The 13,770-nt window shown below is 37.6% G+C and overlaps 1 protein-coding gene across 1 annotated transcript in view; it reads right to left on the bottom strand.

Moving 5' to 3' along the window:
- Positions 1-13,770, bottom strand: part of LOC129259670 (cation-independent mannose-6-phosphate receptor-like) — a 67,012-nt gene that overhangs the window by 35,856 nt on the left and 17,386 nt on the right. Inside the window, exons 7-19 of the mRNA XM_064098179.1 lie at positions 13,128-13,234; positions 11,838-12,140; positions 11,240-11,395; positions 10,580-10,717; positions 9,904-10,072; positions 8,490-8,616; positions 7,889-8,061; positions 7,153-7,312; positions 6,460-6,627; positions 5,247-5,450; positions 4,555-4,711; positions 1,535-1,849; positions 788-972 (exon numbers count right to left, since the gene is read on the bottom strand). Coding sequence (XP_063954249.1) covers positions 788-972; positions 1,535-1,849; positions 4,555-4,711; positions 5,247-5,450; positions 6,460-6,627; positions 7,153-7,312; positions 7,889-8,061; positions 8,490-8,616; positions 9,904-10,072; positions 10,580-10,717; positions 11,240-11,395; positions 11,838-12,140; positions 13,128-13,234 — 2,362 coding nt within the window. The remainder of the gene's footprint in view (positions 1-787; positions 973-1,534; positions 1,850-4,554; positions 4,712-5,246; positions 5,451-6,459; positions 6,628-7,152; positions 7,313-7,888; positions 8,062-8,489; positions 8,617-9,903; positions 10,073-10,579; positions 10,718-11,239; positions 11,396-11,837; positions 12,141-13,127; positions 13,235-13,770) is intronic.

Consider the following 13,770-nt stretch of genomic DNA (forward strand, 5'->3'; position numbering starts at 1 on the left):
TACTGAATATCCTTCAATATCACTGGTTAGGAACAAATTAGTAGGTAAAAATCAATACTTGTAGGCTTGTCAACATTTGAAAATAAAAAAAAAAGGAATCTTCATCATGCGGCTCGAATTTTTCTGCTCGATGTCAGGTGTGTCTCTCTCACTTTTTTTAAATCAAGATATGTTAATAGCATTGATATATTTAAACATTGAGAAATTACAAGTGTTGAACACCTACATGTATGATACTCTTACACCCATACACACATCCATACCCCACCACACATAAACATATTTGGGCTGATTTATTTTTTAACTTCAATAAATGGAAAAATTGAGTACTCCTCCTTTTGGGTGATAAAGGCCCGTATTCTGAACTCGGGTTTAACTTAGACCATGGTCTAACTCTGTGCTAAAATTATCGGAAGCCAAAAGTGTCAAAATTTTTATTACGTTGTATGTTTCTGATGTTTACTGTGCTCTTTCCTGATTCATCGATGGTGAAGACAATTATCTATTTATACTTCCTAAACAATTACGAATGATTTGAGAGCCAAATGAGCAGAAATATTATATCTCTTCTGTTAGTGATTTATGTAACAATTGGCTATCCATACTTAAACCCCAGCTTTAAACCTGAATTTAAGTTAAACCCGACTTCAGAATACGGGCCATTGAATCTTAAAACGGGGTAACTCCTGGAAAAAAGGAGTAGTTGGCAGACCTGCAGAACAGAATAAAAAATTTATAGAACAGCAATGCTAAATAAATGTCTATTTTAATCGTTCATCATACTTACAGGTGTATCTGAGCATTCGAAGTTGATGCGTGTGCTGCGATGGTACTTGCCGTGGCAGATGTCACCGTTCACATACCGCAGACTAAGGGTTCCATCTACTGCTGCTTCCGGCATGGCTTGGACGTAACCCATGTTGAATGCACTATTATTACTCTCACTGATCTGACAGGCACCAATTGGTCCACCTTAGGAGGGAGAAAAAGATAGCAGAGAGTTGACAAACATGTTTTAAAGCCACTAATGTACTGCATGCCCGAGACACTTTGAACATCGCCTGTTCATCTATTCTCTTTTAGAATTATTTACTTTAAATGCCTGTAATAAAAAATAAAACTTCATAGAAAACCAAGTTGAGGCACTTATCATGGGTTTATTTCATTAATTTACCAGTTATATTCATACTGTAGTAATGTACTAAGTTTTTTTTACAACCAAACACTTAATAGATGCTACTATTTGTCTATATACAAGTTTTTTTTAAGTGTTTTATCCATTGTTTCTACACTCAAGATTTTGTTTTTATCTTATATAGCCATCTTAAAACACACTGACAATTTAGACAAAATAAACTCACTGATCTAACAGAAATAAAACTGGAAATATCAGCAAATATGGTATAATATTATAAACCATGTGTTTATTGTGATTACAGCTTCATCTTCAAATTCCAATTTACTGTCATCTACATGTATGTATAATGTTTATATCATGCCATAATTTTAGGTCCATTCTGTTTGAATATGTTACCTGGGCATGAACTAGTTGCAGGATCCCCCTTGTTGATCGGCCTGCAGACGTTAATATGATAGCTCAACCCATGGAAGTTGGGCCTTGTGTCCACCGCCTCCCAGTTCCCAGAATCCTTTGCAAGAGGTGAAAGGTCATACTGGTTTCCATTCCTATCGGATATAAGGCAATCCACAGACTCTGGGAGACAGGCGAGTGGCGTCTCAAAGTTAAAGATGTAACGCGAGCCCTCTTTCCTGACGAAGACTGGGCTCGGGGAAGCTAGTGAGGCATTGCGACGACACAAGAAGGATATCACTGTTGAGGGGTTCTTAGCTGAAAATAATCACAGAGGTATTCAAGGATAAACGTGTGTTGATGCAACAGATTGGATAAGTAAAATACTTGTACTTATCTGGCAAATAAAAAAAAGAATATTTGAGACCAGCATAACTCAATGCTCACTCACCACCAAACATTGTAAGAATACAGGATTTCATAGACACAATGGCCCATATACTGAAGTCTAGTTTATATAATGTCATTGTCTTATTTTGTGATAAACCTATGGATAACCAAACCATTGTAACATTGTTTATAGTGTCTGTCACTTATCTTCATTTGGCTCTTCTTTGTGCTTGCATGGTGAAGAAAAACTATTTTAGTTATTATTTGCAGACTGTTATGAGTTATCTACAGGGGTGTGAGTGGTCACAAATAAAAAGCTCTGAAAAAAGCTGACGAGTGTTGAAAAAGTCTGAAATAGAAAGAGCTCCCATACTTGTTGTACAGAGGAAAGCCCAAAATAAGCTGAAATCAAGCTGAAAATCAGAACACAAAAAATCTGAAATCAGTTAAAAGTCTGAACTCTCACACCCCTGTATCTAACGGCCAAACAAGCTGACAAATTGAACCTCTACTGTATGATAATAGTGTCACACTTGTCTTTCCATAGTTTAAAGGAGAAATATATTGATTATGAATATGGCCTTATTATATATCAGTGGAAAGGTAATGATGTGAGGATTACCATTAGGTCATTCAAAAATAACGAAAATAATACATAAGGTGGAAATCGCCAATTAAAAAGCGCTAAAATGCCTCTCCGAAATATGCCTCGCATCGGTCTCTGAATTGACTCGAATTTGATGACGTCACTGTCTGTACGAGAGGCGTGATTGGCTCTCCCACGTCAAGCTCCACTTGCATGCAAAACCTGTTGCGAGGGTACGTTTTCTCCACACTGACACTGAATACTTCGATCATGAAATGAAAGAAAACCCAGAAATTTATCTAGATTTGGATTTTCAAATTGATGATTATGAAGATGAAGAGAATGATGATAAAGTTTCTAACTCTAGAAAAACAAAGTGACGTGGATGGTGGTAAATTAAGGGAATTACGCCGGTGATGATGAGTAAGACAATTCAACTTGCAAGCCGATTCGCTACCAACGCATGCAGCTGCTAGCTGCACCGCGGGTCAAATCCATGAAAATGAATTCCATGCAGCATGACCACATCCAGACAGAGTCTCTTTCCTCTATCAACAACATAATGAGAAGGAAAATAATAAAATAACTGTACTTACAAATAAGTGAATATATCCGAACCTAGGCTGAAGGTAAATCAACTCAAGAAATAGCAGCAGACGATATGCACCGACGATGAATTTCACGTGGCTGGAATAGATTGTCACTCGTTCTGTTAGATAAAATTTATATCTCATTATTTTGACTAAATTACGAAACTCGGATAATTAGTATTCTACATAAAAATTAAGTAACACCTGGTACTATTTTTTGAATTACGATAAAATATTTTTGAAGCAAAGAAATTGAGGTAAATTAAAATAAGATATAAAGGATCATCCACTTAGCCGCATGCGATTGTAAACAAACAACCAAAAGCACATGGCCAGCTTGCTCCACTGAACTGAAAATACGTATTTTCAGTTCAGTGGCTTGCTCGCCCATAGAGTTGGAGCGTAGCTTTATCCAACTCTATGTGCTCGCCTTGCTGATTGTTTACAATCGAATGCGAGCTAGGCGGATGATCTTAATTTATATCTAATTTTAATTTACCTCATTTTCTTTGCTTCAAAAAGGTTTTATCGTAATTCAAAAAATAGTACCAGGTGTTACTTAATTTTTATGTAGAATACTAATCCTCCGAGTTTCGTAATTTAGTCAAAATAATGAGATAGAAATTTTATCTAACAGAACGAGTGACAATCTCCCAGCCACGTGAAATTCATCGTCGGTGCATATCGTCTGCTGTTATTCCTTGAGTTGATTTACCTTCAGCCTAGGTTCGGATATATTCACTTGTTTGTAAGTACAGTTATATCATTATTTTCATTCTCATTATGTTGTTAATAGAAGAAAGAGACTCTGTCTGGATGTGGTCGTGATGGAATTCATTTTCATGGATTTGACCCGCGGAGCAGCCATCAGCTGCATGTGTTGGTAGCGAATCGGCATGCAAGTTGAATTGTCCAACTCATAATCACCGGCGTAATTCCCCTAATGTATACCTCTATCCACGTCACTTTGTTTTTCTAGAGCTAGAAACTTCATCATCATTCTCTTCATCTTCATAATCATCAATTTGAAAATCCAAATCTAGATAAAATTCTGGGTTTTCTTTCATTTCGGGATCAAAGTATTCAGTGACAATGTGAAGAAAACGCACCCTCGCAACAGGTTTTGCATGCAAGTGGAGCTTCACGTTGGAGAGCCAATCACGCCTCTCGTACAGAAAGTGACGTCATAAAAAATCCCCAATTTCGCGGACGTAATTCTGCGTGTTTGAAGCATTCAGAGAGAGAACTTTAAACTATCAATTAACTGAGTTCCATCGGTCTCCATGATAAATGATTTACACCATCGTGTTCTCCTTATTTTCTCCTTTAATTTGATATATGATTCTCCATTTTTACGATTTTCAATATAGTTCTACTTTAACAACTTTAGATAAAAATTCAAAATGAACACAAGTTCAGAAAAACAGGCAATTAATGGAAGTGGATAGAAGACTAACCTGTCTCTGGATCAAAGGTCCCTCCAGTGTACTCTAGCGTTAGCAACCCCTCATCAGAGAAGATAGGCGTGGCTGATACGTTGCCTAGCGACAAGGTGGACGTGAGACATGACCCTGAGCCAGCAGGGCATGATGGGACTCCTTTGCAGACGTTTATCTGAAAGATATCAATTTTTTATTAGTATGTTAGTCCTGTAGTATTCTTATTATTATCATGATAATAACATTCCACTTTTATATAGTGCCTAATACATCTGCCGATGTCTCTAAGCGCTGTACAGATATAACATTACCCAAGTCATCGGATGTCTGCACTTTCTCCACTCCCTGAGGAGCATTCCAGAAAGAGTTATCATACTCAATTCTTCTCCTCCTCCTCTCCCTCCCCCTACTTCTCCTCCTCCTTCCCCTCCTTCTCCTTCTTATTCTCATTATCATTCTCCATATACAAACATTTTTGGTGTGGGCGGAAAGAGAAAACTACCCCATATTCAACCTCCCTTTGAGGATTCATCCCTTTAGGCGACATACTCATACACATTGAATACTTGATTAATGTACTTAACATTGAAGTCTGTCAAACTTAATGATACTTCATGTAAATACACCATCAAATGCATACAGGAGAGTTGTGGGGCAAATATTGAACTACCCTATATTCACCCCACCCCCCCTAGGTGGCATGCATATACCTTGAACACTTGGCTGTTAGGACCAAACACTTGATATCCATTATCTGTGATGAGCCGTTGAAGATTAAAGACATAATCTGAATTCGAGTCCCTCACTGTGCAATTCTCCCCCGTTGATACACCAATGGGACAGGCCGCCTCTGTCTCCCATAGGAAACTGTATGTGCAGGAATCTACCACTTCCAGCAAGCGAGGGGTGCTAGCCTGTATTAAATCAGAGGTAGAATAAAAGCCAGAAACATATGTCATTACTCCTTTCTTATCACAGTTTTAATCAAACCAAGAAAGGTGTGTCATTATTGCACCATACGCTCTTTCATAGACTGCATGAAAAGGCGTTTCAACTCATTACCTTAGAAAAAGTATAACTAAAATTAAAATATCTCTGGATAGGATGTGATATGTCGCAAAAAATGCAAGTTAAGTGCAGCTAACAAGTTTCACTTTTATCATAATTACACTATCTATTTATGGATTTACTATTTGAGAACATGATTTGAACTATGCACATCAAAATCTGTCCAAGAAAATCAATTTATAATAAAAATAGTGGAGAGAGAAGACCAGCAACTGGACATTGCAATTAACAAATAACAACTAAACCTGAATGTGGCTTCATTATAATTCATACTATTTGAAGAGGAACCCTCAAGAATGAAGTGTTTAATGCCCCGCCCCCCCCCCTCCCCTTCATCCTATATACAGGTATATTACATGGATTATTGTTACAAAGTATCCTTGAAAACAAATGAAAAAGACTATTGTTTGTTTTGGCCATTTGAAAATATTAAAGAATGTTTAGTAATCAAATTAAAGTGATTGTTTAACATTGGTTTGACTTTTAAAAAATCTGAGCTAGAAGGTCACACTTGTCACCTGTGTCTGTGATATGTTACAAAAATGAAGCCCATAAAAAATTGCATTCGAAAATAATTATTTAGTGCTTCAAAAATTGAAATATAAAGTGACCGAAAACAATTAATTTCATCCCATACACTTATGTGTACTATTTAGGCATCTATACATGTAAGACGCCTATTTACAAATTCGGGGTTTGCCTTGTAGTTTTAGCTTTTCATTCTCAATAATGGTTGTTTTCAGGGTTTATTAGTTCTAAGACATGCACTTGTACACATGTTTCATCTTCGTTTGAGAATTTTTTAAATCGGCTGCTCACAAAATTAAACAATACCTTTAAGACTGTAACACTCACCAGTGTTCCTTTATTACATGCAAAGTGTATATGGCTGGTAATCCTTCTATTTGGTGCACACTCGCTTCCATTTTCATACGTCAACAGAAGATGGCCGCTGCTCTCAATTGTAGGTGGTGATACGGGGATACCCAAGTTTGCTATCGATTCAGTTTCAGTTATTTGTTGCTGTAAAGATGGAAAATAAAATAAAAAAATGAATAATGTACTGATTAGGGATTTCCCCTGTAAATACCCAGACTAAATAAGCTATGCTGAGGTCTCAACATTGACAAAAACTACATACTGTATGTATATCTCACATTCATGAATTGATTCTTGGGTAAAGCAAAACTACATGATTCCAACATATTTGCAAATACCTAATGCCTAAATGGTCTAATTCCCACAAGGCCAGCAAATTAGTTTTACTTTGTCAAAAAAAAAATTGGTTCATTAAAAGTTCATCTAATTATGTAGAGTAAGGGGTGTTAGACCAATATACATGTACATGTACAAGTGGATATTAGATGAAATGGGTATAGTTTAACTGGAAATTAGATTAAATGGTAAATAGGCTAAATGACAATTAGACCAAATAGTTAGTAAACAAACTAGTTGTAAACAACTAGGATTTTACCATGTGGGATGAGGCCAAATGGATAGTCTTCCAAGTGGCTGTAGATCAAGTGGCAATCTAAATGATATACTCACATCTGTCTGAGTGAATCCTGTTTGGCAGACTCCAGCAAAGGCTCCACATATTTTAATAGGATTGATGGGTCTGCAGACATTGATGTAATACTTCTTACGATTAGCTGCATCCCTCTCATCAACAAACGACCAGTTCTCTTCTTCTAAAGCTTTTGAAAGACTGCAAAATGGCATGATTTGCAAAATTTAGACAGTGGAAATTTTTTAACAAAACGTGTTTGCTTTCATTTGAAAAGCAAAATACAGTATTTCATTCCCATAAATGGTCTGTGACAGTTCAGAGTTTAAAAAATGCAGAAAAAAAGTGAATGCTATTCATGATAGCTATGGCCTATATTGCCTTTCAGAGTAGTGGTCTCTCACAGACTATGCCTCAGGGAAAGTCCTGAGCAATGTACAGGGGTACAGAGGAGATAGGGAAACAGAATAATAATCTGGCAGAATGTAAAGGAATATCGGTTGAGCAATCTCCTGTGCTTGACCATAGGAGAAGGTGGGAAGGGGGAGGGGGGCCGGTGGCTTTGGATTAACAAGTGGCTTTGGAGACCCTCTTCATGGATGGCAGTAGTTTTACTCACATGGTCAGAAAAGAAGCAAGAACATATTTTAAGTCCCTTAAGTGCTGTACAATATAAAGCCCAGAAAAATCCAGAAATGGGATGTTGTCAGGGCCAAAAAATCAAGCAAAAGTCCAGAGAATGACAAATCACGATTCTGGAATCAGTAATATCCTCACCTTGAGAGGTCATATTGCTCGCTGTTGGATTCATCCGTCACCACACACTCAATGGATTGCTGGGGGCAGGCATACTTGGTGTTCCATCGGAAGAAATAAGTGGCATTGTTCTCCTGGAAGAACTGTGGGGTTCCCACACCTACATCAGGGTCACATAGGAAGGCAATCTCAGTCTAGAGGGGAAAAGAAAAAAGTAAAAATTCATTATTAACATTGCCTGAGCAGGACATGCATAGCCAAAATTTGGCAAAAGGTTAAGATAGTTAAAGACTAGTTCACTTTTAAAAACTGATAGTTCTTGTGCTATGGTAAAATTCTCACTGGCTTTTACCTTGTTCCTATGATTTCATTCATGAAATTAATTTATTTTCCCCTCAAGCAACACTAAGGTTTATTACTACGTAAAGTTGTAAAATGCATATTCTCTTCTGATATACTTATATTTACATGACATGAATACCAAACTATGCATTGACTTGGATTCTGGTTTCTCACACAAGCTTTCACAGCTAATCATCAAAGTTCAGTAGTACGAATCAAAGATTATCACAAATCACAAACTCTGCATCTTTATACAGTACCATGAAAATGACTTTCATACCATTCTTGGTTTGCCAGGTCCATTGTCTGAGTGGTAAGGTTTGCCATTGAGGTACGTAAGCTTGATGATACCATCAAAGTAACCCAGTGAGGTGTTGGTCTGCCCAAGGATGTAGGATGTACCACTCCTAGAACACAAAGACAATAATAAGGTATCAAGAAATGAGTTTTATATATGCCTCCTCCCTCTCCCCACCCCTGCATAGTTCCTCTGCTTTGACAATCTGTACTTTGAGCAGTCTTTAATAATAAAAAAGAAAATATAATCAGTTTTGATAATCAGCAACTACAAAAATCTTATATAGAAAGTGTTTTATTATATCAAGAGTTGTAAAAGATGCAGGTCAAAACTTAATATACTTTGACGATTTGTCCCGGGGGGGGGGGGGGGGGGCACTCAGTATATAATGCATAGTGGGGAAGTGCCGCAGAGGGGACCTCCATTTTTACACTCAAATTTCCATTCCAAGGAGTAGCATTTTTGTCTTATTGAGAAAAAGAACAAAGAAAGCTGCTCCAAAGCATAGCATTTTCTTATTGAGAAAAAAGAAGAAAGAAATCCGCTCCAAAGCTTCGCATATTTTCCGTTACGCCGTTCCGGGCGGATTGATCTGCTACAATGAGCCGCAATTTTGGTGAAAAGCGGCCAAAGAGCACTGTCTGACTATCGCCTCTGCGCTAGCGCACCCGGCGCCCGTGCCGCTGGGCTAGCTGCAAAGCAGCTGCATGCACGTTCCATAGGGGTGCATACGCACTCACACGCAGGGACCCGTTCCAAGGACCCCCGTTTTCACAAACATTTGTCGTTCCGAAGCCCGTTCCGAGGACCCTCCTTTTTACAATAAGCCCGCTCCAAGGTCCCTGTTTTTTGTCTCGCCCGCGGTACATACTGTACCTACTACTTTTTTGGTCGAGTACCCCCCCTGGATTTGTCATGAAACTCTTTGCAACCAATGTCATTATGTACAAGACATACCATACAGTAACTAAATTCTCATTACAGGCACATGACCAACTGTGGAAGCTGCTTTCACATCTCCAATAGATTAGGGTTAACAGGCACTTTTCTGACTTGCTACAGTTTTTTTCCCCCTGAGAAATGTTGGCTTAGGACTAATAAAAAACCAAGTGCATGTAGGCAAGGTGTGCTTCTCATTTTTATTTTCTGCAATGGACCCCAGCCCATTGGTCATGCAGATGTCAATTTCCGCAACTAATCAATCATTTGCTCCCTTACAAAGGAAAAATAACAAAGTTTATCAGAGGAGGATGCATAAGAGTGAGAAAAAAAAAAATCAAATTTTTCATTTTATTCTTCTGGAAAAGGGAAACTTCTATCTAGAAATTTCTTGACCTAGATTACAACTCTTTCTGCATAGCGCCCCCTAAAAACAGTATATTGCAGAGAGACCTACCCATCTTTCCTGGCCTGGCAAGCTGCTGCATGAGGCAAGGTATGACTCGCATCATTACAAGGACTCAGTTTAATATCACTGCACACATTGATGTAGTAGTCATACTCTCCAACAGAAATATTGTAATGCCCGTCTGGTTTAGATAGTGGACTCAGATCAAAAGACACACCTAAAAAAAGAGAAGATATAAAAAAGGTAACAAAATATAGAGATTTCAAGGTAAGTACAGCTACTAATGACAAATGCAATAATGATAAATAGCAATTAGCATCATTGGAAAGTTTAGAGGTTACAGAAGGGAAAACACTTTGGATAACTGTCTTTTTTTCTTTTTATAATGCTCACGTAAACATACATTTTTTAAAATATATGAAAAAGAAACATTCAAACTAATATTAGCAAATGATGAATATTTTCATCATGACCATCATCATCGTCATCATCACCATTAAATCATCATAATTATAGTCATCATCAATGTTACCATCACCTACCACTAAGCATAAATTTGGGGGATATCATGATTGCAAGTTCTTAGCATGATTCAGATTTATTTTCAAGAACTGTATGTATTCAAATGATACTACCTGTAAGTTGGCGTATGTACAGTCCCATATGTACGAATTTGTATAAGGTTTGATTTCTATGGTATGGTATGATATGAAATACAACTAACCTGCATCATCATCAAACACCCGACAGTCTGTTCCCCATTTACTGGCCAATGGACAAGCAGCTGCTGTATGCCACTCCATGTCATATTGACATTCATCTTCCGATTTACGCACCAGGATGGGGGCGCTCTCCAAGTCACCTGACGAGAATCAAAGGAAGTGAATTATATATCATAATCATATTTAAAATATATGTGTGTGTTTAAAAAAAAAAGAGAAGAAATTTTTTTTTTTTAATTGATTGGTTGTACAGAAAATGTAAACTTCCAAAACTGTGCATTTGAAAACTTTAGTTAACAGAAATATTTTGTGGATAAATAAACAGAATTTGTTTCATTTTTCAATAACAGATTTTCTCTTGGCCAAAGTTATGCAAGGATTTCAGTTGTCACTAACATCAGTAATCACTACAAAATGCCTCATGAATCACTCCCTTTCTGTTCCTTGCACACAATTTGGTTTGTAAAAAAGAAAAAAAAACTCTCCCCTTGTTTGCAAAAAAGAACAGGGCCCTGAATCATATAGCTTGGCAAATGATCACCAGAACTGATTCCTGTGATTAATTACACTGATTATTGTGTATGATTAATCACAAAAATCAGCCTGTGATCAATTACTAGCCTTTATGTTACAGGGCCTCAATGCATGTTCATACTACTCACCAGGACTACATAGGAACGTGATGTCTGTTTGTTTCTTAGTGGTGCCTTTGCAGATATCGCCATCGGTGTAGCTCATGGTGATAAGATCGTTCTGCCAAACTGGAGATGTCAAGTATCTTCCCAGGTTTTTACCTGTTCTTGTGGTGCCAACAGTATCTGTTAAAAAAAGAAGAAGAGATAATGGTAAGTTTTAGTTGTATGTATATACAGTGAGACCTGTCTATAGTGACCATCCAATGGAGACACAAAATGCAGCTTTTAAAGAGAGTTGGCTGCTATAGACAGGTTCTTATACATACCATCAGCTTCCATGGAAATTGGTTTAAGTAGCCACTATAGGCAGGAGGTTGTTATAAAGGGGTGGCAGATAAAAAAGTCTTGACCATACTCATTTTAGTAGGTTTTTGTAGAAGTTTTTCTGTCCTATTTGAACCAAAAAATTATGTAATTGCATTTGTTTTATGCTAATATAGAACTTGAGGAATTATTCATTAAAATTTCCATAAAGCTGCCAATGACCCGTATGAATGCCTGTAAGTCAAGGGGATCTAGGTGATCATAAATAGACGATTCAGAAAGACTAGATCAAGAGCCTCACCTACAACACAGGCAGAAGAGCCTTGAGGACATCCTTCGGAGGCAGTATCCCCTTGAACAACCTCAGAGCAGATATTGATGAAATACTCGCTCTCTGTCGCCTCTGGGTGAGAATGCCTCCCATCCAGTACGAGCCAGTTAGAACCAGACGTTCTAGTCAAGGGTGAAAGGTCATAACGCTGTTTGCCATTGGCCAGTCTGCAGGTGGTTTGGGAGGGAGCCTCCGCCATGCAGGCATACTTGGTCTGCCATTGGAAGAAATAGGTGCACTCTGTTTCTGTCACAAACTCTGGTTGACCAGGATCTGGATAATATCAAAATAAAAAATAAATAAATAATATAGGATTTGTATAGCGCACGTATCCACCTTAATAAGTGCTCAAGGCACTCCTATATCACCCCGGCTAAGCTAGTCTACCGATTTCGGTGCGCACAGCTTTTTGAGGAATTACTTCCTGCCGGTACCCATTTACCTCACCTGGGTTGAGTGCAGCACAATGTGGGTGAATTTCTTGCTGAAGGAAAGCACACCATGGCTTGGAATCGAACCCATGTCTTTCAGATTAAAAGACGAGAGCCTTAACCACTAGACCATGACGCCCCCACATTGTTCAGAATATGTTCAGTACATGCAGAGAAACTGCACTTGAATATCATTCACAAATAAGAAAATAAGCTTATAAATTTGCTACTTACAAAGATGTCTAAAAATCTTCTTACAACCATGAGAGAGAGGTAAAAGTGGGTTCTGAAAGGCTGCAGCTTTATTATGAATCTCTTATTAATAACGCAATTGTGTTGTGTGGACAATTTTTTACCTTTACCATAGCACAATTGTGTAGAAGAATTAAACTTAATGCATCCTTACTTTCAATGAAAGCTCAAAAATCCAATTGAATTGACTTGGTAAGGAGCAAAATAAATTGTATGAAAATATACCATTATCGGCTTAATGAAATGAATATGAAAGCGTGTTAAGTAAAAGGTGTCGAGGTGCAGCTGTACTACTATATCTCACAATCAGAGGGTCATGAGTTCAAATTGTCCTCCAAACATTAATTTTCTTCCATATTAGGCTGCACTCAACCCAGGTAAGGACAAATGAAACCTGGCAGGAATTTACTCATTGAAATGCAGATAGTGGAACAGCCGCTCTGATAAAGCCAGTGTAATTGTGTGCCATTATTGTAATAAAATAAGCATATGTATAAGCAAGAATAACTACATGTATATTAGTAATATTATTAATAATTGTCACTGTAAGTACTGGACACCTATGCTCTGTACTAACCACTGGTTTGATTGCACTGGAATGAGATTACTGAGGTCCTCTGGAACTTATTATGACTGCACACAGCACCACCTTTGTAGATCAGAGTTAATTCTCCATCAGAATACCTGGGAGTAAAACATATCGTAAAATTACAAATAAATTGTATATTGCTTGTAAGTTTTCAGCAATTTTTCAATTCTTCCTTCCATCCATTTATCCATCCATCAACCAGTACAATTATCGCCATTATCATCATTAATATCATTATCATCATTATCATCACTATATTCATATTTTCAATCAAATGACCTGTCTATCTTTTAATAAGTATATTCAACTATCTTTTCCTAGTCCATCCAGGGACCGGGATTTCATAAATGCAGAGGCTAATTCGGCGGCCTAAATGCTGTTCCATTTTGTTAGGTGATTTGGGGGCCAGAATGGTTCCCATACAAGATTGGAAGTACTGATGTCACTGAAAAAACACCCCCCCCCCCAAAGTTCAAGAACAAAATTAGACAGAGGTCTTTGCTTTTTGGTCAATTAGTAATTCAAACAGGCTACCACCTGTAGCAGTACAAGAACCACCTGTTAATAGTTTTAAATCTCACCTTGATATGTATTGGCACCACCATCCTCTCAAATATACCCCTTATCTATT

Source organism: Lytechinus pictus, chromosome 4, assembly GCF_037042905.1.
Source record: "Lytechinus pictus isolate F3 Inbred chromosome 4, Lp3.0, whole genome shotgun sequence".
Classification (NCBI taxonomy): Eukaryota; Metazoa; Echinodermata; class Echinoidea; order Temnopleuroida; family Toxopneustidae; genus Lytechinus; species Lytechinus pictus.